Source organism: Raphanus sativus, chromosome 7 (genome assembly GCF_000801105.2).
Source record: "Raphanus sativus cultivar WK10039 chromosome 7, ASM80110v3, whole genome shotgun sequence".
Taxonomy (NCBI): Eukaryota; Viridiplantae; Streptophyta; class Magnoliopsida; order Brassicales; family Brassicaceae; genus Raphanus; species Raphanus sativus.
Window position 1 is genome coordinate 11535623 of NC_079517.1, and position 22075 is coordinate 11557697.

General features: G+C 34.1%; 4 protein-coding genes and 1 pseudogene across 5 annotated transcripts; 2 read left to right on the plus strand and 3 right to left on the minus strand.

Moving 5' to 3' along the window:
- The first annotated feature begins 116 nt into the window (after positions 1-116).
- On the plus strand, positions 117-3067 carry LOC130494419 (tRNA-specific adenosine deaminase TAD3-like). 2 transcript variants are annotated; one of them, XM_056991174.1, is made up of 10 exons: positions 117-271; positions 637-731; positions 820-871; positions 956-1032; positions 1099-1220; positions 1339-1421; positions 1609-1708; positions 1910-2359; positions 2458-2561; positions 2664-3067. In XM_056991174.1, exons 2-10 carry the CDS (start codon positions 659-661, stop codon positions 2863-2865), a joined length of 1263 nt encoding a protein of 420 aa, XP_056847154.1. In that variant the 5' UTR covers positions 117-271; positions 637-658; the 3' UTR covers positions 2866-3067. The 2 variants fall into 2 exon arrangements, with proteins under 2 accessions (XP_056847154.1, XP_056847155.1); XM_056991175.1 differs by lacking the exon at positions 117-271 and adding an exon at positions 291-380.
- LOC130497920 (serine hydroxymethyltransferase 2, mitochondrial-like) lies at positions 2953-6644 on the minus strand. Its single transcript, XM_056991172.1, has 15 exons — positions 6356-6644; positions 6231-6266; positions 6048-6134; positions 5841-5962; positions 5641-5717; positions 5413-5537; positions 5208-5300; positions 5027-5119; positions 4732-4929; positions 4536-4640; positions 4324-4389; positions 4177-4254; positions 3733-3844; positions 3450-3560; positions 2953-3364 (listed from the first exon to the last, which is right to left on the minus strand). The coding sequence occupies exons 1-15, from the start codon at positions 6434-6436 to the stop codon at positions 3216-3218; spliced, it is 1533 nt and encodes a 510-aa protein (XP_056847152.1). The 5' UTR covers positions 6437-6644; the 3' UTR covers positions 2953-3215.
- Positions 6645-7416: 772 nt separating this feature from the next.
- On the minus strand, positions 7417-9952 carry LOC108831122 (SUN domain-containing protein 4-like). Its single transcript, XM_018604688.2, has 2 exons — positions 9754-9952; positions 7417-9584 (listed from the first exon to the last, which is right to left on the minus strand). Exons 1-2 carry the CDS (start codon positions 9914-9916, stop codon positions 8038-8040), a joined length of 1710 nt encoding a protein of 569 aa, XP_018460190.1. The 5' UTR covers positions 9917-9952; the 3' UTR covers positions 7417-8037.
- A 793-nt stretch (positions 9953-10745) lies between these two features.
- LOC108831118 (receptor-like protein 11) lies at positions 10746-13789 on the plus strand (annotated as a pseudogene).
- Positions 13790-13918: 129 nt separating this feature from the next.
- On the minus strand, positions 13919-15594 carry LOC108831112 (protein CANDIDATE G-PROTEIN COUPLED RECEPTOR 7). Its single transcript, XM_018604680.2, has one exon. It carries the CDS (start codon positions 15488-15490, stop codon positions 14168-14170), a length of 1323 nt encoding a protein of 440 aa, XP_018460182.1. The 5' UTR covers positions 15491-15594; the 3' UTR covers positions 13919-14167.
- Between the last annotated feature and the right edge of the window lie 6481 nt (positions 15595-22075).

A 22075-nucleotide genomic window follows, 5' to 3' on the forward strand; every position in this document is an offset into this window, starting at 1 on the left:
TATATTAACTATAATTTCCACGTATTTTTCATTTAATTAGTTTTGATTTTGTTTGTCTTAATTATTGCTATTAGTAAAGCCTCGGACAGCGAAAACGTCGTCGTTGCAGGGGTTTAGATGTCTTGTCCCGAGTGATTAGAATTTCCACGTATTTATTATTTTAAATTATTAGGCTTAATCAATGCAGGGGAGCAAAACGTCGCCGTTGCAAAGGTTCTCCGGTTCTCGTCTTCGGAGAACTCTCTCCCCCTCCCGCCGTCGCGTCTTATAGGTGAACTCTCTCTCTCTCTCTCTCTCTCTCTCTCTCTCTCTCTCTCTCTAGCTCCAGTTTGAGTTTATCAAATCTCTCTGATGATTAGCAACCTTTCTTCTGGTGAATGGTGATCATTTTTCGATTTATTTTCTCGGATTGCATCCGAAGTGATTAACTAGTGTATTCTATAATGCTCTGTACAATAGAATCAATGCTTAGACAAAGCAGCCTGACCTGTGTTATACGTTATAAAGTTGGGACCTTTAAGTCCTCTAAACCAATCTCATCAGTTTCCCGCATAGAAAGTTGGAGTCTTTCCTCTCTTTTTTTTTTTTTTCTTTCTCACCAATTCTTTATACTTTGTGCTATGAACCTATCTGCAGGATAAGGCTGAGAGGTTAATGAATGGATTCAGCTGCGTGGGAAATCATACATATACCTGATAAGCCTACATACCCACCTGAGCATCAGCCCACTTGTATGCTTTCATTCTCTTAAGCATGCTTTCTCCTTTTTTTTTGGATTGATCTCTCTCAGACGTCTGCTTGTGTGTTCTTTGTTCACAGTGAGGGTGTATGCGAGTGTAATCAAACCCAAATTTGCCAATACCATTGTGAGGTTTGTTATGTTGTTTCCACTCTGATTCATTGGACTGAAACTTTGCAGCTGTATTAACAAGAGTTTTTGACTTTTGTATGATAGGCAGTTATGTAAGATTTCTCCTCTGGAAGATCTTCGTCATGTTAAAAGGGTGCGGAGGAAGATTCTTTCAGATCATGGTAGCTTTTTTTCGTTGGTTCGGTGATACCTCGAATATTGCTCTTAATTGCAAGCTTCTTTTACAGGGGAACCTCAGTTGACTGTCATCTTATGTCTAGCACCTGATCACAACGATCATTTTAACGATATGCCACCTGATATACAGAAACTCTTCGGTCCCTACGAGTTGAGTCCTTTTATTACACAAGTGGGTTTGCTTACTTTTTCTTTTTTTCATCTCACAGCACTTGTCTTCAATGCTTTAGAATCCGTGTCAATTATTTTTGCTCATTGATTTACATTTTCGGTTGAATCTTGTATTATAGGTATGCAAATATGCTGCAGTATCGAAAGAGGAGTGGGAAGAACAATGTAAGATATGGCCAACTTCATTTCATCCTCCAACCTAGTAAGCTCCATCTCCTTTTCTTCTGATTGAATCTTACTGTAACCAAAAGGGGTCTGCATGATCCTTTTTAATATTATATTTAGTCATTCTAGAATAATCTTGTCTGCACAATGATAGCAATAACATGTCTCTTCGCTTATTATGATGCACTCACTGATTGTTTTCTTTTGCATTTTGGCAATTATAGCAATATAGATGGCATTGGTGGATTCAGTGAGGAAGACACACAATCAATCTGCAAGTTCATGAGAGTTGTCATTAATTTGGTAGTATCTACTCATAAGCCTGTAAGTATTTTCCTTCTTCCCTTCATCTATTCTACATAATGTAGTTATGAAGTTTTGGACAACAGACCAGTCTCACTCCTATTAATCTGTTTTCATTTTTTTTCACGTATCGCCTGTTTTGTCTTAGTAGTAAGATTGAACATATTGCATGTATAAAGATCTTCATTGAACAAATTGCTAAGCTTTTGGTATATTTTTTAGCTTGTAAATGCTGCAGTGATAGTTGATCCTTCTGTTAGGCGGATAATAGCTAGCGAAACTGATCAAGTATATGCTCCCTGCGACAACACTACTACAGAGACCATTCCCTTCAGTGAAACAGGGGAATCTAACCACTGTCAGAGTATCAACAGAGAGGCTAACGCTAGTCCGGAGATATGCTTAAACGGCTTACTTGGAAAACTGAATGCTTCATCGTCTGCTGTTGCTTGTCTGAATCCTTGGCAATGGAGTTTGCAGCCACATGATGCTGAGAAAGGTAGCCAATGGCACCCTCTAAGGCATGCTTCTATAGTTGCGATTGAATCATCTGCTGCAAGAGATAGATATTTGTTTCCCAATTCATCCGAGAGTTTTGCTGTGGATCGTTCGCAACCTTCAAATGCTGATTCTCCAGCTAAGAAGCAGAAAACAAGCAGTAACATTCCAGACGTAAGTTTATTCCAAACCAACATTTTAAAATGTGCTCCAAGTCTTTTGACTAGTAGTAAAGCATTCTCTCTTACACTCTTGAGTGTCACCAACAATAGGTTCCAAATGACAGCAGAGAAGCAGCTCTTAGAGATCCTTCAACGGAAAAGCCCTACCTCTGCACTGGCTATGACATTTTCTTGCTTTGGGAGCCTTGTCCTATGTGAGTTTCTTTCTACATACATATATATGCATTACTCTTCTAACAACAGCCAGCAAGTTTGAGAGTCTGATAAGTTGTAAATTATGTTCCTCTGTATATAAGGTGTGCTATGGCGCTTGTGCATCAAAGAATAAAACGAATATTCTATGCTTTTCCAAACCCCACGGCAGGTGGTCTCGGCAGTGTTCTTAGACTTCAAGGAGAGAAGAGTTTAAATCACCATTATGCAGTCTTCAGAGTTTTGTTGCCTGGTGATGCCCATAATGCACTCGAAATCAACGGTCTAAAACATGTTATAGCCTAGTCATAACTGTATCACAAGTTCTACACAGGGAAGGAAGCTGATTCTCTTTGTTTTTGTTCTTTCCAAAAGCACCAAGAATCTCATCTATTTATATAGACCAAAATAAGTCTTGTCTGAAACTTCTTATTGGTTAAATGTGTTTATCATACAAGAATGCATGAGTTTTGTGAACCGTATTAAAATTGCTGTAAGTTCATCTTAATACCTTTTATTCTCAACACAAAATGAAAAAAAAAGGAAGATAGCAAATGAAAGAGGTCATTTCTGTGTGTTTTATCAGAACGTGAAATCTCTCTTATGGGACATTTACTACCTATGCGGAAACGTGTGGATTCACTTGACGAATGGAACTACTCTTTGTATCTCATTGTCTCTTTCTCGAACCCAATCGTTGGGAACTGTTTAGCATATTCTTCAACCATCTCACGCAGCTTAGCCATCTCTGACTGTAACTTCTCATTTGATTGCATTGTTTCTACAAAGTCCTTCAGCTTTGTTCCTGCATTACACCATTTATAAATCCCCCCAATTTCAGAGACCTTGACTCAAATAGATATAACCGAAGGGCTTATATATATATATACCTTGAGACTCTGTCTTAATCTTCAAGGCTATCTTGACGGCTAAATCAAAGTACTCGGCCACTTTTGCAAAATCTTCCTCAATGAATCCTCTTGATGTGAGAGCTGGTGTTCCTGTAAGAAGAGAACAGATCGGGACATATCACGATTATTTCAATGATCACCAGGTCTCTATTATCACAGCTAAAATAGAAGTTTAAAACTAGTAGGTGCCAAGCATGAACATTTACTACTTTTCGGACATGTTAACACATCACTTCTTTCAGTTTTCTTTTAAGAGCCTTACCCATACGGATGCCACCAGGAACCATAGCGGAAACGTCACCAGGAACAGTGTTCTTGTTTGCTGCAATATGTACTGATTCTAATACTTTCTCCACTCTTGATCCATCTATTCCCTGCAAAACTCAATTCCAATATCATGCATCAGAGAAAATTAGTGACCCCTATGCACTGCTTAATGAGGTTCACAGTACAAAAACAAAACATTTAGACTTGTTTTGCTACGTGTGGTCAGTCAAAACTGAAATCTCACAATACATATGAGAAGCAAGAAACCATACTTGTTTGAGTTTATCATATAAAAACCAAATTCTTTAGTTTTAAGTTATATTCTCTAAAACCAATGCAATTCACCACCTTCTTATGCAAACATATAAGTCGAAAGCAAGCATTTCCATCTAGACATTAAAGGGTCTTCATACAATAAAAGGATAAAAATGAGAAGTACCTTATTTTTCAAATTCACCAAAACTAAATGATTCTCAGTGCCTCCAGACACCAAGTCATATCCTTTTGATAGCAAAGTCTGCAATCACAAGGCAGGATATTAGAGGCATATCAACTAAGAATATGAAAATCAGCAAACACGTCTCACCTCTGCAAACTTTGAACAATTACGGAGAACTTGATCCTGGTAGGCCTTATACTCAGGTGTTTTCACCTGTAATGCAGTAAATCGACAAGTCAAAAAAAAAAAATCATCAAAGAGTAGATGAAAATTATATACTAGACCTAGACCAGAAAGTGAAAGATGTTAATGAGTTCATATTAGACAATAGAAAGTAAAAAAGAGTTTGATGATCGAACCTGCTTCAGAGCAACTGCTAGACCCGTTATTGTGTGATTATGTGGACCACCTTGAAGTCCAGGAAAAACAGCTGCATTAATTCTGTCCTCATAGTCATACATGACCTGCCATGTACACAAATACAAACGACATATGTTCAAATACAAGGAAAATTAGTAACCAATTCATTTTATAGAATATGAGCTTGAAATGCACCTCTTTTCCTTGTTTGTTAACCTCTTTCAACCCCTTCCTAAAGAATATCATAGCCCCTCTGGGACCGCGAAGAGATTTGTGAGTTGTAGTGGTAACAACATCTGCATACTCAAAAGGGGAAGGAATCACACCAGCAGCAACCAACCCACTAATATGAGCCATGTCAGCCAGCATAACCGCCTTTTGCTTGTCACAGACCTGCACATTTTGTAATTAAAAGTGAAATCCATATTCAATTAACATGCAGCTTTGATAACACTATACTTCACACTCAAGAGTTGAGACAATACTTTACCTTACGAATGCGTGCATAGTCATATAGACGAGCATAAGCACTGGCACCCGCAACAATAAGTTTGGGTCTGAAAAGCACGGCACTTTTCTCTAGCTGCAAAATAAGTATAACAACATGTTTCTCAGTGGTATATTTTGTAAACATAAAAGTGTTTAAGCAGTAAGCTAGTTAACTACCAGACCTGATCGTAATCAATGTAACCAGTGTTCTCATCCAATCTGTATGGCATTGTCTCAAAAAAGATGGATACAGCAGATATTTTCTTCGTGTCAGTCTGCACAATGAAAAGAGAGGGACAAGGATACAAAATATCAAATCGACATGGAGATGAGAGTGGGAGCCGAAAAACAGACACTATGCTATAGAGATTATTATGTTCCAAGTACCTGATAACCATGAGAAAGATGGCCACCATGAGGCAAGTCAAGTGCCATGATTCTTTCGTGAGGTTTCAGCAATGCAGTGTAAACTTGGAAGTTAGCTGGTGATCCTGATAAAGACTGCACATTGACTACACAACAAGGAAAGTTTTTTTTTGGTTTCTGAATATAAATTTCAAACAGATTCACTAGTAAATAAAAGAATGTCAAATCCTAGTACAATAAAACGAGTACCTCCCCACTTGGAAGGATCTAACTGAAAAGCTTCAAGTGCGCGTTTCTGACATAATGACTCTGCCATGTCAATGTACCTATAGTTGACAAGAAGAAAAAACAATCAGAGACTTAACAACAAACACTTGTAAGTATAACAAAGACAAATGTTTCTCAACACTTGATCGATCAATCCCAGATGCTAGTTGCAGTGAACATACTCATTGCCTCCATAGTATCTAGCACCAGGGTAACCTTCACTATATTTGTTAGTCATAACAGAGCCAACGGCTTCCATGACTGAGGCAGAGGTGAAGTTCTCTGACGGTATAAGTTCAAATCCCTGAAAACACACAACAAAATCCAAATCAAATATAAAGCTTCCACCTTTCAACAACCCTTCATGTGAATGAATGAATGAATATAACCTTCCATTGCCTAGCCTTCTCGAGCTCAATGATATCTGCGATTTCGGGATCGATTTCTTCAAGAGGTGCATTGAGTTGCCTTATCCACTGATCAAAGAAACAAAGATATATATATATATGTTGATCACTATAAAAAGCATATGATCCAATGTATTATGTAAAAGTAAAAGATGATATCTTTACACTGGAATGAGATCTCTCAGAGGTTGACGTAGAAGACTGAGCATCAAAGACATGAAGAAAGGATCAGAATCTAACGGAGGAGGATACAAAGATAAAAAAAAAGCCTGAAAATCAGAGAATATAACCATAGAACGGAGGGAACCAACGCCATTTGAGAAGATGGGCTTCTTGAAGGAAGATGAGAGTCTGCGAAGAGCCAACGCCATTGTTTCTCTCTCTCTCTCTCTCTCTCCCTATCTCTCTGTGATGTGATGTGTGTGTGCGGAGGACACTGCCTGTGTAAAAGGAGGTTTGTGGTTGGTGAGAGCAAAAGGTGGCTTTGCTTTTTATTTTATTTTATTTTCGACGGTGCGATGTAACGTCACTTATTGACGTAACAAATCACCACTCGGATATCCAACTTCCGACACTTGAGAGTGAGTGTTTTGATCAGGGCGGATGAAGAACATTGATAGGATCGTGGGACATGGGTTCTGGGAACTCTCTCTCTCTCGTTGGACATGGGTTCAGGGAACTCTCTCGTTGGGCTTGGTAAGAATCAAGCCCATATCCATTATGCTTAGGAGGTCAAGACAGAGATAGCTCTGACCATTTCAGCTCGGTTTTTCGGGTTTTCGGTTTCCTTTTTCTGATTTTAGAGTTATAGGATCCATTTGGATATTTATGAAATCTGGTTCATTTTTAGTTTGATTATATGTCCATAAACTTATATGTCCAATTCGGTTTCAGTTATGTTCTGATTTTTTCTGTAATTGTATATATAATTTGGGTTCTTTGAAAAAAAATTAAGATAGTTTAATTTTTTCGGATAAAATATAGAATATTTTGGATTTTAAATATTTTAAATAAAAAATCAATCGGATAATTCATAGGTTTCAGTAATTAAATTTTTTGGGTAATTGGATTTTTATAAATAGTATTTAAAGATATTTTGTTATTTCAAAACTAAATAATTAATAATTTTATGCATGTTGATTGTTTTTTAAATATTTGATATCCATTCGAATTTGATTTCCTGATTCCAGAGATATATGATCATCATCTGTATGTATATTTATGAAATCTGATTTAGTTTCAATTTCGATTTGGTATGGTTCGGTTTCAGAAGTGTTCCAAAGAGTCCAAGACTACAAATCGGTTATCAAGACTTAAACGCCTAGGAGCTAATAAACATATTTTATGACTTTTAATAATAGAGATTCTTTGTCACATTATTTTATTATCTGAAAGTACTACACTCAAACTTCTTGCGTATACTTGGTTTATAAACCAACTGATGTAAATACTATTGCACTGTTTTGTGTATACTTGGTTTTGTAGACCTCTATGATTTTAAGCATTTTCTTTGACTGAGGTTGTGCTGTGAAGCACTCTCCAGAAGACTCAGCAGACATAGCGAAATAAAACAACCCAATCTTAAAAAGGTAAAGCAGGCATTGCATACATCAAGAGGTAATACACCAGCCAACTACCAGAATATAGTTACCATAGAATGCTTCTAGAGATTAGAAGGTCCTTCTTCGGTGCTGTATGCAATTTTTGCAAAAGGCATTGGTCAAGAAGGAGCATCTACCTCCTCAGGGGTGAGATTATTCTGCTTCTCAATATTAGCTTCATTAGCAGAAACTTCATATGCTAAGTTCAATTATGGTATTGTGCTTCTTGTCTACAGTACTGAACCGGAATTTTCGGCACAAAAAAAATTGATCTTCATTTGAACTTAGCATGTTTATTCTGTATAAAAGACTCAACTGCCTCTACAGTTGTACAAACTAAAAAGACCAACCAAAACTGAAGGCTCTTGTCATCAAAGAGACAAAACAAACATGATGAATATAGAGCTTATCAACAATAGAAGCCAAGCCAAGTCAGCTGGCTTCTTTTCTGAACCTATCAACTTCCCAAGAATCACCGCTACAACTGCCATAGCCCCAAACCCAACACAGATGGTGAACACAACCACACCTTTCTTCTCCATCCATTCCATCTTTTCTAAAACTTTCTCCAACCTTTCCATCACTTTCCCCTTCTCATAACCAGCCTTCTCAACCTCTGTTTCCACTTTTATTCTCCACTCTCTCATCTCCGTGGCCTCTTCCTTCATTCTCTCTTGACTCTCCTTCATTCCATCTAACTCTAGTCTCATCTTCACCACCTCTTTTTCTCTCTTGATCGCCTCTACATCTATCTCCTTGAATATCTTCTTGTATCTTGAACTCAGCTCCTCCAAGTAACTCTCCAGCACTGATAAGCTTAAGTCAAGAGACCTTATCTTTTGCATAAGTATCTTCAGAACTGTGTCCCCTGGCATCCTACTTCCTGGTTGGTGATGTTTTAGCTCTTCCACAGGATCTAGCAGCTTCATTCTCTCAGTTGATACTTCAGGTTTCAAAACCACACTCTCTGGTGATGTTTTTTGTTCCTTCTCCTTTCGTTTACTCCCATCCTCATGACTTTCAGAGGACTCCCTATCTCCTTCTTGAGGTCTCACCATGTTTTTGTCTTGTATAGATATCAAGTTCTCAAGCATTCGTTCCACAGCGTCCACTCCATAGACTTCTAGTAAACTCAAGGTGCAGTAGAACTCTGAACCGTAATGACTTAGAAAATTCATCTTTAGATATCTCACCCATTGGGGATCCACTAGTGTAAAGTTCTGCTCATTCTTCATGTTCAAAGCTGTGAAGCTCCCAAGATGAACCCATGTATCACTAGGATAAACTAAGCTTCCAAGAATCTCAAACTCCTTCAGATTAGATGAGTAATGCTCAAAGTTTGCAATCTTGATAGTGTTCACCAACGTTTCTTCTGAAAGTTCTATTACAACAAACTTCTCTTCAGTAGAACATGGGTTCCGGAGATACTTGTCATTGTCCGAGCTTATGATGCTTGTGGCTCCTTTCGCTTCCTTATTAGAAGATAAGACCTTTGAACCTTTTGAAGCAGCTGCATAGTTGTACTCTTTCCCACCAGGCTCCATCCTGTGAATCACACCACTTACTTGGTCTTCCAAAGACTCGTGTTTAGAATTGGACACTCGGCTCTTGAACTCATCAAGGCCAAGTGGAACGGCACGAGATATTTTATCAAGCTTTGAAGCACTGGTCTCTGTGTCATTCTCTGGACCTGTGTTGTTGTTACTCATCTCACTTTGCTTCACAAGCCCAATGTCTTCTTTGCTTGCTGTAACATTTCCAGCATTCTCGGCTATAAGAACATCCAGACTCAAACTAGGAGTAGAGCTAACATACGTAGACGACTCAAGTGATTGTGCATCAACAGGTTCATCTGTCTCATCTCCACAAACACCATCTTGATGATCACCATTGTGTTCCGAATCGACTAGATACTTCCCTGAAAATGGCCAAAAGTAAGCGTTTAATACGCTTAAGACAAGATGAAAGAACAACTATAGGTGTATACACATATTCATAATTGTTGTTGTCTCTAAATGTTACCAATTGCAGTTCAATATTATTTTTATGTTATATGTTTTGCATACTTGTAGGAGCTTAAAGGTTACCTTTGTGACCATTTCGATGACTTATCCACAAAGTAGATAACAAGAGAAACCCCCATATGAGAAAAACGAGAGACAATGAAACTTTGTAGAGTCGATTCCTTGCATTGGAAGTATCCTCAGAAATTCTTCTTCTAAGCAGAAGAGCTCTCCGTGATCTTTGCATTTTACATCCAGTCAAGAATCAGATCACCAAACAAAACCTACATGAATAGTGCACACCTGTGATTAGTGATACATATCAGACACACAAGTAAAAACGAGCTCTATTCAACCGCCAAACAATGTTTTACATAGAGAGCCTCTCTTGAGATTTATGGAGGCTTGAAACAATAACTAAATGTTCAATAAATATATTTTTCTTAATTAATTTAGAGGCTGAATGATCCATATATATATTAACCATTTAAATTTGGAGACCCGAAGCAATGTTTCATCTCGTTATTATGCCCATGATCGATTATGTTTAACTAAGGAAACTAGCATATCATTTACATAAACAGAGATGAAGTAGAAGACAACATACAAAGTTTACTGGAAAGTAGTCGAGTAAAACATTTACCTAAAGAGACTAAGAGAGAATCAGAGAAAAGGGAGTGAAAGAAACTATATTTCTATTCCCTCGCAGATTGAAGAAGACAAACCAAAGGGAATGAGACTCGGAAAACTTCGTCTTCCCAAACAACCCTTCTCAAGCACTGATCAGCGAAGACAATGGACAGAAGAGAAAAAGATAGCTAGGTATATAGAAAAGATTTTAGGAGCCGTCTAATTGAGTGTATGTAAAATCGTACCGGGTCAACACTTTTTGAATCTTACAATTTATTAGTTTCTTTTTAGTTAAAGTTTTCTTTAATATATTGTTTAGTACCTTACCTTTTAATCACATTAAGTGCTAGGCTGTACGAAGAATTTATAAAAATAAAGAAAAATAGAAAATTAATAACAATTAACAAAAGAGAGAATTATGAATGTAGAAAAGATTTTTAGGAACAATGTATAGAAAAGACTTGGGAACAATATATAGTATAGAAAAAACTTAGGAACAATGTATTTAGAAAATACTTTACCTTTTTAATCCAATTATGTGCTTAGCTGTAAACATATTTTTTTAAAAAAATTAAAATTAAAATTGAAATAACGTCCTTATTTGTACGTTTTCTAAGGAGAATATTTTCATTTGCATCATCCATATTGCAAATCTTTGTATAGATCCGCCCATGCATGAATATTTGAAATTCAGATTTCATTCCTTGTATGAATAGGTATCATTTCGGTAGCCAAATCTAACAATATTGTTAAAACCAATTTAAGATTTTGATGGAAAATACAATGTGATTTTGCTTTAAAAATCTAATTTTTGGTTTTGACGAAAAATGTAATTAAAAAAAATTGGATTTTTTCGGTTTTGAAGAAAAAAATCCAAATTTTGATTTTATAGTGAAAAAATCGATTTAGCGTTTAGATAGGAAAATATGGTTTAGCGGTTTAGGCAAGAAAACATAGTTTAGTGATTTTGTGAGAAAAATATAGTTTTGTGGGTTTGGCAGGAAAATCTATATTTGCAGAAAATGTGATTTTGTAATTTTAGAGGCACGACACAATTTTACGGTTTGATAAGAAAAAAACCACAACTTTTCGGTTTCAGAGAAAAAGAAAATTTTACTATTTTAGCGGGAAAATGTAATTGTTGATTTTAGCGAAAAAAATACGATTTTAGTTTCGGAGGAATAATATGATTTTTCACTTTTGTGGAAAAACGTAGTTTCCGGTTTTTTACAGAGAGATTCTAATTTCCTGGTTTTGTCGGTAATAAGCTATAGAGTTTGCTAATATATCTTCTTTATCATCGCCTAAGCTAGAGTTTCTAGACCTTTCTGGTAATAAATTCGATGGTCCAATCCCGGAATTTATATCTGAGTTTCTCAACCTCAGGGAGTTACATCTTAGCCACAACGATTTCACTGGTTCAATTCCTAGATCAATATCAAAGTTAGTCAACCTCACAGTTTTAGAACTTCCCAACAAGTTGAAAGGTGAAGTGCCAAGTTTCTTGTGGAGATTCACCACAATACTTCTTTCACATAACTCTCTCAGCAGTTTTGAAAATCTTTTCACAAGAATAACCGATCCAGTTTTTGGATCTGAGTTCAAATTCTTTCAGAGGACCATTTCCCCGTTGGATTTGCAAGCTTAAAGGGCTACACTTATTATCTTTGTCTAACAATCTCTTCAACGGTTCGATTCCTCCATGTCTAAAGAATTCCATTGGTGATCTTAAAGAACTGGTTCTGCGTAACAATAGTTGCAAAAATCTGCAACTTGTGAATGTGGAAAGCAACAAACTCAAAGACAAGTTTCCATCATGGTTAGGGTGGCTGCCATCATTACATGTTCTCATCCTCAGATCAAACGAGTTCTTTGGACCGTTGTATCATCGCCACATGTCCATTGGGTTTCAGAGTTTAAGAGTCATTGATGTATCCCGCAATCATTTTACTGGAAACCTTCCACCTCACTATTTTTCCAATTGGCGGGAAATGAACACACTAACCAAAGAAAAAGACGAGTACATGGAGGACTCTGATGTATATGTTGTCTATTATAACTCGATGGTAATGGTGAACAAAGGAGTTGAGACAAGGTTTGATCATATCCGAAAAGACTTCAGAGCCATAGATTTTTCTGAAAACAGAATTTATGGTAAAATCCCTGAGTCCGTTTGTATTTTGAAGGAATTGCGTCTTCTCAACTTGTCAGGTAACGCCTTAACAAGTGATATCCCACTATCCTTGGTCAATTTGATAAATCTTGAGGCATTAGACGGACCTCTCGTGTAACAAGTTGTCTGGTCAAATCCCACAAGATCTTGGTGATCTCTCCTTTTTGTCATACATGAACTTCTCTCATAACCTTCTCCGAGGTCCGGTACCACATAGCACACAGTTTCAAAGGCAGAAATGTTCTTCGTTCCTCGGCAACCCTGGACTCTACGGCCTCGAAGATATCTGTGGAGGAGGCCATGTCCTAAATCCTACATCAAAACAACCCGAGGAAGTGTCAGAGGCGGAGGAACAAATGTTCAACTGGATAGCAGCTGGAATAGCGTATGGACCTGGTTTGTTCTGTGGATTGGTGATCGGACACATCTTCACTTCACACTATCAAGAATGGTTCGCAGAAAAGTTTGGTCGAAGAAATCTCAGAGTCACCACAATTGCTTTTTAGTCCCATCTCTTGGTGTCTCTCCAGCAAGCATTTTAAGGCATATGTTGTTCAAAGTCTTCTTCATGTTTTGTACTGAATTTGCCGTGTGTGTTGTGTTCTTCAAAAGACCCGTTTGGGCTTGTTTGTATTTTCTTAACTTTCTATATGATGTTTTTCAATATCTTGGCCTTAGAGAGTGCACACGGGAACATCCTCCCACGCATCATATCTTCAACTTGTGGTAGTCTAGTGAAAAGTCTTGCTTTAATGTATTGTGTTTCATACGAAGTAAATTGAGGTATTGATTTTTCTTCTTCTCCCAAACAAACAAAAGGAGAGGTACCAGAATTTTAAAGAAAACGTATACATGAAAACAGCGTAACAGCCATAAATTTACACAGTTCCACTTCCACTTCCTCTTGCTTTGATTTTATTAGTTTGTTAGGTTGGTGTAGGTTTGGTGGGGAGCCTATTTTCTGTGTGATTTAGTAAACTCGCCATCTTTATTGTTCCTACCACTCCTCTCTCAAACCTTTGGTCTTTCCTTTATTCTAAGGCATATATATATATATATATATATATAATGAAAAGCTTAGTTGATCAAATATTTTCTAAAGATGGATCATAAGGTGAAAGAGCGACAGAATCTTGGCACAAGTAACAAGTGCTATTTTCTTTTGAAAGGGAAATCACGTGTATGTCTTTCAACAATTCAATGAAATATCTTCCATCTCAATTATCAAACCAACCATACACTCTACCAAGTCATTGAGCTGTCACTTTGGACAAATGTATATATTACAGATCCAACAAAGTTAGGAAGGTATATATGTGCTAAAGGTTTGCCTACTTTCAACTTTCAAGCTACTTGCTTCCTTAACCTACTTTTTTTTGTCAACGCTTAACCTACTTTTCTAATCAGGCCATTTTGTCGTTCATATAGTAAAGCAGAGACTCAGCATAGGTATAAAGCACCAAGCGTTTTATTTACCACTAATACACAATAATACTACGCAATAGATAAGACACGATATATGAGTCGTGTCCTAACAACTCATTCAAACAAAAACATGTATTACATTATAAAAAGAAAAAAAAATTAAGAAGAAAAAAAACCATATAAGAGAAGCTGGTTTTACCAGATAAGTCCTGATAATGATACCATGTACTCTAAATCATGCTTGTCAAACAAAAGTATGCTTCTTTTGACTTACAATTCAAACTCGTCTTCGAGCTTCAGAGCCTCAGCTGCAGCCTCTTCCTCATCATCATCAACAACAAAGTAAGGGTTATGCACCTCCGGCCTGAACTTGTAACCAGTAAACAGATAGAACGCCAAAGTAGCCAACTCGCTAGCCACAACGCTAGTCCACATATACTTGTACGAGGTAATGGTCTCCAGCGCATACACCACAACACGTGTAAAGTAAATATAGCAGATAACCACAATATAGTAATGCCTAAACAGAGTCAACTTAACCAAATTCACAGCAGCCTTCCCATCAGTCTTAGCCGCCTCGCGCAAGTTTTTGATGGACCAAACAATGGGGAACAAAACAGCACAGCAACACACCACATCAACGAGCAAGAAGATCTGTTTCCACGTGACCCAGTCTTGCCCGTAAGGCCCCGTCTCGTCGATAACCACCTGCGCGAAATTAGCAACAACCTGGAGAGGGATGACTATCATCAACACTTTCTTCTCCTTGTCCTGCAAGTAAGGCTTCAAGAAAGACCACCCGGTCCCGATCAAGACGATGAGCGTGAAGAGAGTGATTCCTTTAAGGAAACTGAAGATGTAGAACAGCACATCCCATCCGTGGCCGGATCCTGTTTTCTTGATGTACGACTTATCCTCCGCCTCGCAGAGGAGGTTCAGAGCTTTCAAAACGACGACGCCGAGCATGAAGAAGTGGATCGCGAAGACGGTGCGGCGTTTCTTGAAGAGGACGTAGATCCACGTGGCGGCGAGGGAGAAGTAGATGATTGAGAAGAGGAAGTAGACCTTGGGGAGGACGGTTCTCCCGGCGGAGAGGTAATCTCGTCCTCCTCCGCCGCTCTTCCCTTCGAGGTTGTACATGGCGGATCTGACGTCCATGGTGACTTTGACGTTCTGGAGGCAGTTGGCGAAGACGAGGGAGTACTGATCGGCGTCGTTCTCGGTGAAGACGGTTGAGAAGGAGGTGTTTCTGTTGAGCCTGTTGAAGGTGAACACGTGCTTGACGAGATCCGACTGGAGAGCGCACGTGATCTCCTCTTCCTCGAGTTGTTGGATCACGTGCACCCAGGCGTCGCGCGTGCAGAGGAAGAAGCCGACCTTGGAGAGGTCGAGGTCCGGGTTGGTGTTGGAGAGGGAGATCTTGGAGGCGTCGAGCTCGAGGCGGCCCGTGTGAGTGAATCCGAATTCGTCCAGGGGGATGATGGGCCGGTCATCGGATCGGATCTCGGATTTGCGGATCTCGGCGAAGGATGTGGTGATGGTGAGGAGGAGGATGACGAGGATCGATGAGAGACGACGAGACGAGAGATCCATTGGAGGTTAGGGTTTCGTCGTTTGATTTCGAGTTAGAGAGAGAGCTCAGATCCAATTGTGTTCTTCTTCACGAGCAACTCTTGTGATCCAGGCCGCTTGTTTATAGATGTGATTCATGAGAATGAACGAGAACCGTACGATCTCTAGATCCTGTATTGATGATAGATAGTTGACTATTAATTAACGTATTGGTTCGGTTCTAAATTCTGATCGGTTTAACCTATCTATTCTATTAATTCTTCAACATGTCCAATTGATATGTGGTTGTATCCAATTTAAAATTATAACTGCCTCATGTAAAATATAACTGCATAAAAGTGTATTACGGAACTTGTGTAACCTCCTGCCCAAAATTCATGATACCAACTTCTTTGTTTGCTGACAGTTACATATATATAACAATTATTCTTTTTTGGGTTTATAGAATACAATTGTTAACTTATATATTATATTACAATTATGATTGAAATCTATTTCACTATATACTTTTTTTTGACGAACTATTTCACTATATACTTGAATCATCAATGTGCTATTAGCATGTTATTCAGTTACGGTTGCTCATTTTGTCGGTTATGTATTCCATCAAAACTATTTCTATATGTTATTCAACAATCTCAACTTTTTATAGAATAAATTTTCATTTAAACTCATCCAGACAGGTTTTAAATAGGTTATTCTATGGATTACTAAAACAAATATACACTACAACAATATAATTTACATCTCAGCCCAAATGAGTTATTCAACCATACATTAATTTATTAAATATCTTCCTTAGACACTAAATTTATATATTAATAAAGCGTATGATGTTAAAATATAGTTTAACACGGTTTAAGTGGACTTTTAATTGAAATAAATATTTATATAACCTCATTTAATTTAACGGGTTTTAAATAAGTTTATTCAATTAATTATTTAGTAAATGTGATTTTACTTAAGGGGGGTGTATTCAACTGAGAGTTTCAGGTGATTTGTATTAAAATGACAAATCCACTGTTATTCAAACATGAATTTTAAAAACTCATTTAAAATCCACTGTTATTGAACTTGACATTTCGTAAAGTACTCTGAAATCCACTGTTATTGAAAATATTTTAAGTTGTGGGATTTTAAAGTTTTGAGGTGATTTTAGGGTGTTTGGGTGGAGTTTCTTAGTTAAAAAAAAATAAAACTCAAATCCCATTGTTTTAGGTGATATTCTAGAGTAGTTTAACAAAAATCACCTAAATCTCTGCAACTTATTAAAATCATCTAAAACTCCATTAAAAATCAAATCACATCAAATACTAAATTGAATACATCCCCCTAAAGTTGTACGACCATATTAACTCATTTACATACATATATTAAAAGTTATATTTTTTCAAACACTTTTCAAAAAAAAAAAATTGTTTTCGGTGCGGGTTGGTTTTGATACGGGTTTTCGGATATAATATTTTAAGAACCGTTCGAATATATAGGTCATGTCCCATAGAGTATGAGACTTTGATTTCAGATTGATTCAGAGTCGGGTTTTCTGGTACGTATACTCTTGACTAATTATGTTAGGTAACAAATAAAAACATATAATATGTTACAAACTTTAAAAACAAATATTAAAAATAATTTCTGAAATGCATATGAAAGTGTATACTTTTGCAACTTGACATATTTAATATAGTTACCAAAAATTATATTAAATTAATATTAAACACAATTTTATTACAAAATAACACAAATTAATATTATTAAAAATATGAACATGACCTATTGATATATGTATGGTCTAACTATTTAATACAATTATTAAAACTTCTTATTAATCATTGAAAAAAATATTATACAATGAAAAACATAAATATGACTAAAACATACAAATATAAAATTTAAATTTATAAAAATGTAAAATAAAAAAATATACCCGCCCTTTTAAGGGCGGGTCAAAAATCTAGTTAGTGTTATTAAATAGCGTTTACGATAAAATAGAGTTTAGATAAAAAATGCTTCAATCACACTTTATTTTTTACCCTTTCAAGAGTAGAAAATAGGTTTATTCCAATTATATAGTAAATTGTTTTTTTTTCATTATTCGATTTTCTAACTTAAAATAGAGTACTATTAGAGCAAACACCATTATAAAATCATTTTATTTTAAAGTAGAAAATATAGTAAACCATTAGAGATATCTTAAATCATTCTTCTCATCTCAAGAATTTCGTTTACCAATCAAATGATTACTATTTAATTATATTTCTTACATTTGATAAGAATTTTATAAGAAAAAAATCTTTAAAATACATGGAATAATTTTTATTTATTAGTAAAATACACAAAAAATTATTTTAGATCACTGTATAATACACAAAACTAATTTTTTATTACCTATTAAATACATAAATTTTAAAAATTCGTAGTTTTTACACATCGTTTTAAACGGTATTAACTATAATTTAATGAAAATAACGATTAGTGTTTAATTTAACATATGTTTAAGCTGGCACGCGGTGCTCGGAATCTGCCTTCTCCTATGGATTATGTTGACTCAGTTCCTCCGAATTGGCTCCAAGTTTGGATTATGCATAGGTTTCAAATAGCCTTTTTGTTGTAAAAAATAATACGCTCGTACATGCAGACATAAAATTTGTAATTACTTATTAATATATTTTTACTAATTATAAGACTATAATAATAATTGTTATTTATGTTCACCTTTTAAATAATTATTATTTATGTTTTCATTTTTAAAATTCTTACGTATAATTTTTCTGAAAAATTCTTAAAAATCACTGAATATTATATTTTAAATTATATAAAATTAAGAGTTTACTTCACTGATATTTAGTTATATGTGCTTTCTGTTTTTCTTAATTTTTAACTTATTTTTAAAATATATTTTTCAGATAACTGATAGGAATTATTTTTTCGTTGTAAAATATGTTTTTGGATTTAGATAATTCTTTTTATTATTCATTTTAACCACTTATCTAAAAAAATTAAAACTCTTTTTTTTTATTTCATGGGTAATTTTATATATTTATTCATTAAGGATATAAAGGATATTAATAGCTGTAATTTTTAACAAGAGGAACTCGATCACTAAAAATCACATTGAAAATTTTGTGTTTCAAAAAAAAAAAAAATTCTTTTTTATTTCATGGGTAATTTATATATTTTATTCATTAAGGATATAAAGGATATTAATAGCTGTAATTTTTAACGAGAGAACTCGATCACGGAATATCACATCGAAATTTTTTTGTGTTTCGTAAAATATTTAAAACTAGGTGTTTCATCCATCCATGTGGGCATAAACATTTTGTAGTTACTTATTTATACATTTTTTACTAATTAAAAGACTATGATGATAAATTAATATTTATGTTTATTATTTCTAATATTAATTATGTTTTCATTTGAATATTCTTACGTATAACTTTTTGAAAAATTATTTGTACACTTATTTACTAATAATAGGTAAATATTATAAATCAGTGAATATTCTATTTTGAATTACATAAATTAAGTATTACTTCATTAATATTTAGTTATATGTGTTTCTGTTTTTCTTAATTTTTTACTTTTATTAAAAGATATTTTTCAGATAACAACACATTATATATAGAAATTGTCTTTAGATATACCAGTCATAGAAGAACCATTTAATTAATTATTTAATGTTTTTCAAAAAAATCTCCTAGACATTATTTGAGAAGTGATTTTGCCATATGTCCTCTTCAAAATCAATTTTGAAAAAAAAAGTGACATGGCTACTAAATTTGATGACATGGCATGTGGTAAAATATGACATAGACAACTATATTTAACGTAAACTTATATTTTTGGTAAATTTTAATATAGTAATAACTCATATATTACATTTATGTTGATTTATATTTTTGGTAAACTTTTTAGAATATGGTAATAATTCATAGATCCTTATTAAAATAAATATATTCAAATATGAACATTACTAATTTCGAAATCTTATTTAATTATATTTTTTTATAACTATACAATTTTATTACTTTAAATTTTTGAATTTTTATACAATTTAAAAAATTTATAAAAAAAATAACGTAAAATCATTTATTCTAATATATTTACAAATTTATAAATATTGTTTAGCCTATACTTTTTAAAAAATTATCAGTTTTATATCAATTTTTATTAATTATATAGTAATAACTCATATATTACATTTATGTTGATATATATTTTTGTTAAACTTTTAGAATATGGTAATAATTCAAAGATCCTCACTAAAATAAAAATATTCAAATATGAAACTAATTCGAAATATTATTTAATATATTTTATAACTATACAATTTTATTACTTTAAATTTTAGAAATTTTATACAATTTTAAAAATTTATAAAAAGTAAACATAAAATAATTAATTTCTTATATATTTACAAATTTTATAAATATTATTTAGCTATAATTTTCAAAATTATCAGTTTTAAATCAATTTTATTAATTATATATAATTTATTTAATATATTTAACCAAAATAAATAGATTAAAATATATCTAAGATTATAATTTTAAATACATACATATATATTTTAAATATATTTGATTTTAAAAAATTATCTTTATTTTATGTTTAATTAAATCAAATTTATTTGGAATAATAGTAAAAATAATAAAATCTACAATACTACTAAATTTTGCTTTAAAATATAAACTTACATTTAGATTTTTTACTGCACATGGTGGAGGCTAACACCTAGTAAATAATTATTTAATGTGGCATATTTGAGTATTTACATTAAATCTTAATAATCAATAAAAATATTAATAATAAATCAACTTAACTATAAAATTTGGATTTTATTTTTAGTTAGAACAAAAATATGTTGAGAAAAAATCTAACAAAATTCTATCAAATAATTTAAATATTTTTATAAAGTAATGCAATAATTAATTTTGTAATTAATAATACAATATTATCATAGTTAATTTTATTAAAAAAAATTCATAAAACAAAAGTAAATAAAAATGTACGCTATTTTTATAACAAAATTTATCGTTATAGCCTATATTATATTAGACCATATATTAATATAACAAAGTATATTATATACTCTATGAATTAAATATGTGAAAATTATAATAAGATTCTGAAAGAAAACTTATTGGATATGGTTCTCAGGGAAACCATAATAAAATTTTCAGTAATTTGGAAATGAAAGAATAATAAAATTTTTCACTAATTTGGATATGGATTCTAGGATTACCATTAAACTGGTAGAAACAGAATCAACACTTTGGGCTATGACACAAATACTTAACATACATAGGGCAACACCATAGAGGTCACGACCTAGTCAATTGACGATGGTGTTTTACAAATATTTCTTGCAAAGAAAATGATCTTTTTCATAACAAAGTTGGTATAATACTTTCGAAAGTTTTGATGATCTGATGGGGGCAAGAAATGTCAGGGTTAGTCTTTCCCCTCTTCATACGGAGGTGAGGATGCTACTTTGGGCAATGGAGTGTATGAAAAACTTACGTCAGTTTCAAGTCACGTTTGCAACAGATTGTTTTCAATTGGTGTGAAAATGGTTTCGGAACCATAAAAATGGCCAGCTTTTACAAGTTATTTGGAAGATATTAAGACTCTGAAAGAAAACTTTCCCAGCTGAGAGATCATTCATTTACCACGGATGCAAAATTCAAAGACCGATAGTCTAACACGCAGTATTAGGAAACAACCGTCTTTCGTCGTTCACATAAATGTGGAGCTACCAGTTTGGTTTATAGAGTCAGTATGAATCTGTTTAAGTTGATGACAAAAAAGGTATATTAACAACTTTCATGTTTGCTTTATTAGAATTTAGATCAAAAATATTAAAACAATATGTTAACACTAATAATGGTTTTGATCGTAAAAATGATAATATTTAAACTAACATACAAAATCATGGGGTTTTCGAATCGGTCTTATCTCAAACGTGTTTAGGCCCAAAAAATCTGAACCAAATGGGTTTAATCTGAAAAGCATAATTTTTTGGGTTTATAAAATTAAACCCAAATCGCTTTTCAAAAAAAAAAATTAAACCCAAATCTGAATTTCTAAGACTGGTCTGTTCCGGCTGCGGGTTCTAGTCCTAATAGACATGTCTACTTACGCTTATATTTAAATCAAATACATGGGACTCTGATTAATATGAAATTGAAAGTTCATGAGCTGTTGCTATAGTTAGAAGTTAGAACGTGCAACCATTGGCAAGATTATTGGTTGCATTAATACTAGATTTCTAAATTCAGCACAAAGAGGCGAAGCACCTGCAAGATAAAACATGCTCGCTTAGTTGTTAAATGATTAATCACTTGAACATCAAATGTGTTAATAAGTCAATAGCGGTTTAAGAAAAATAAGTATATAACTTAAATAACACGTTAAGAGATATTTTTGAAAAGGAGTGGTTGTTGTTGAGCAAATGGTGTACGTGAAAAATATTGAGACAAGTGGCACAACTGAGTTTCGAAGATTTAGTCAAACGAATTGACGCAATACTCACCGACTCACAGACTCACAGCCCCTATAAAGATGGTTTCTTCCTCTTAAAAAGAAACAATGAAGCATATA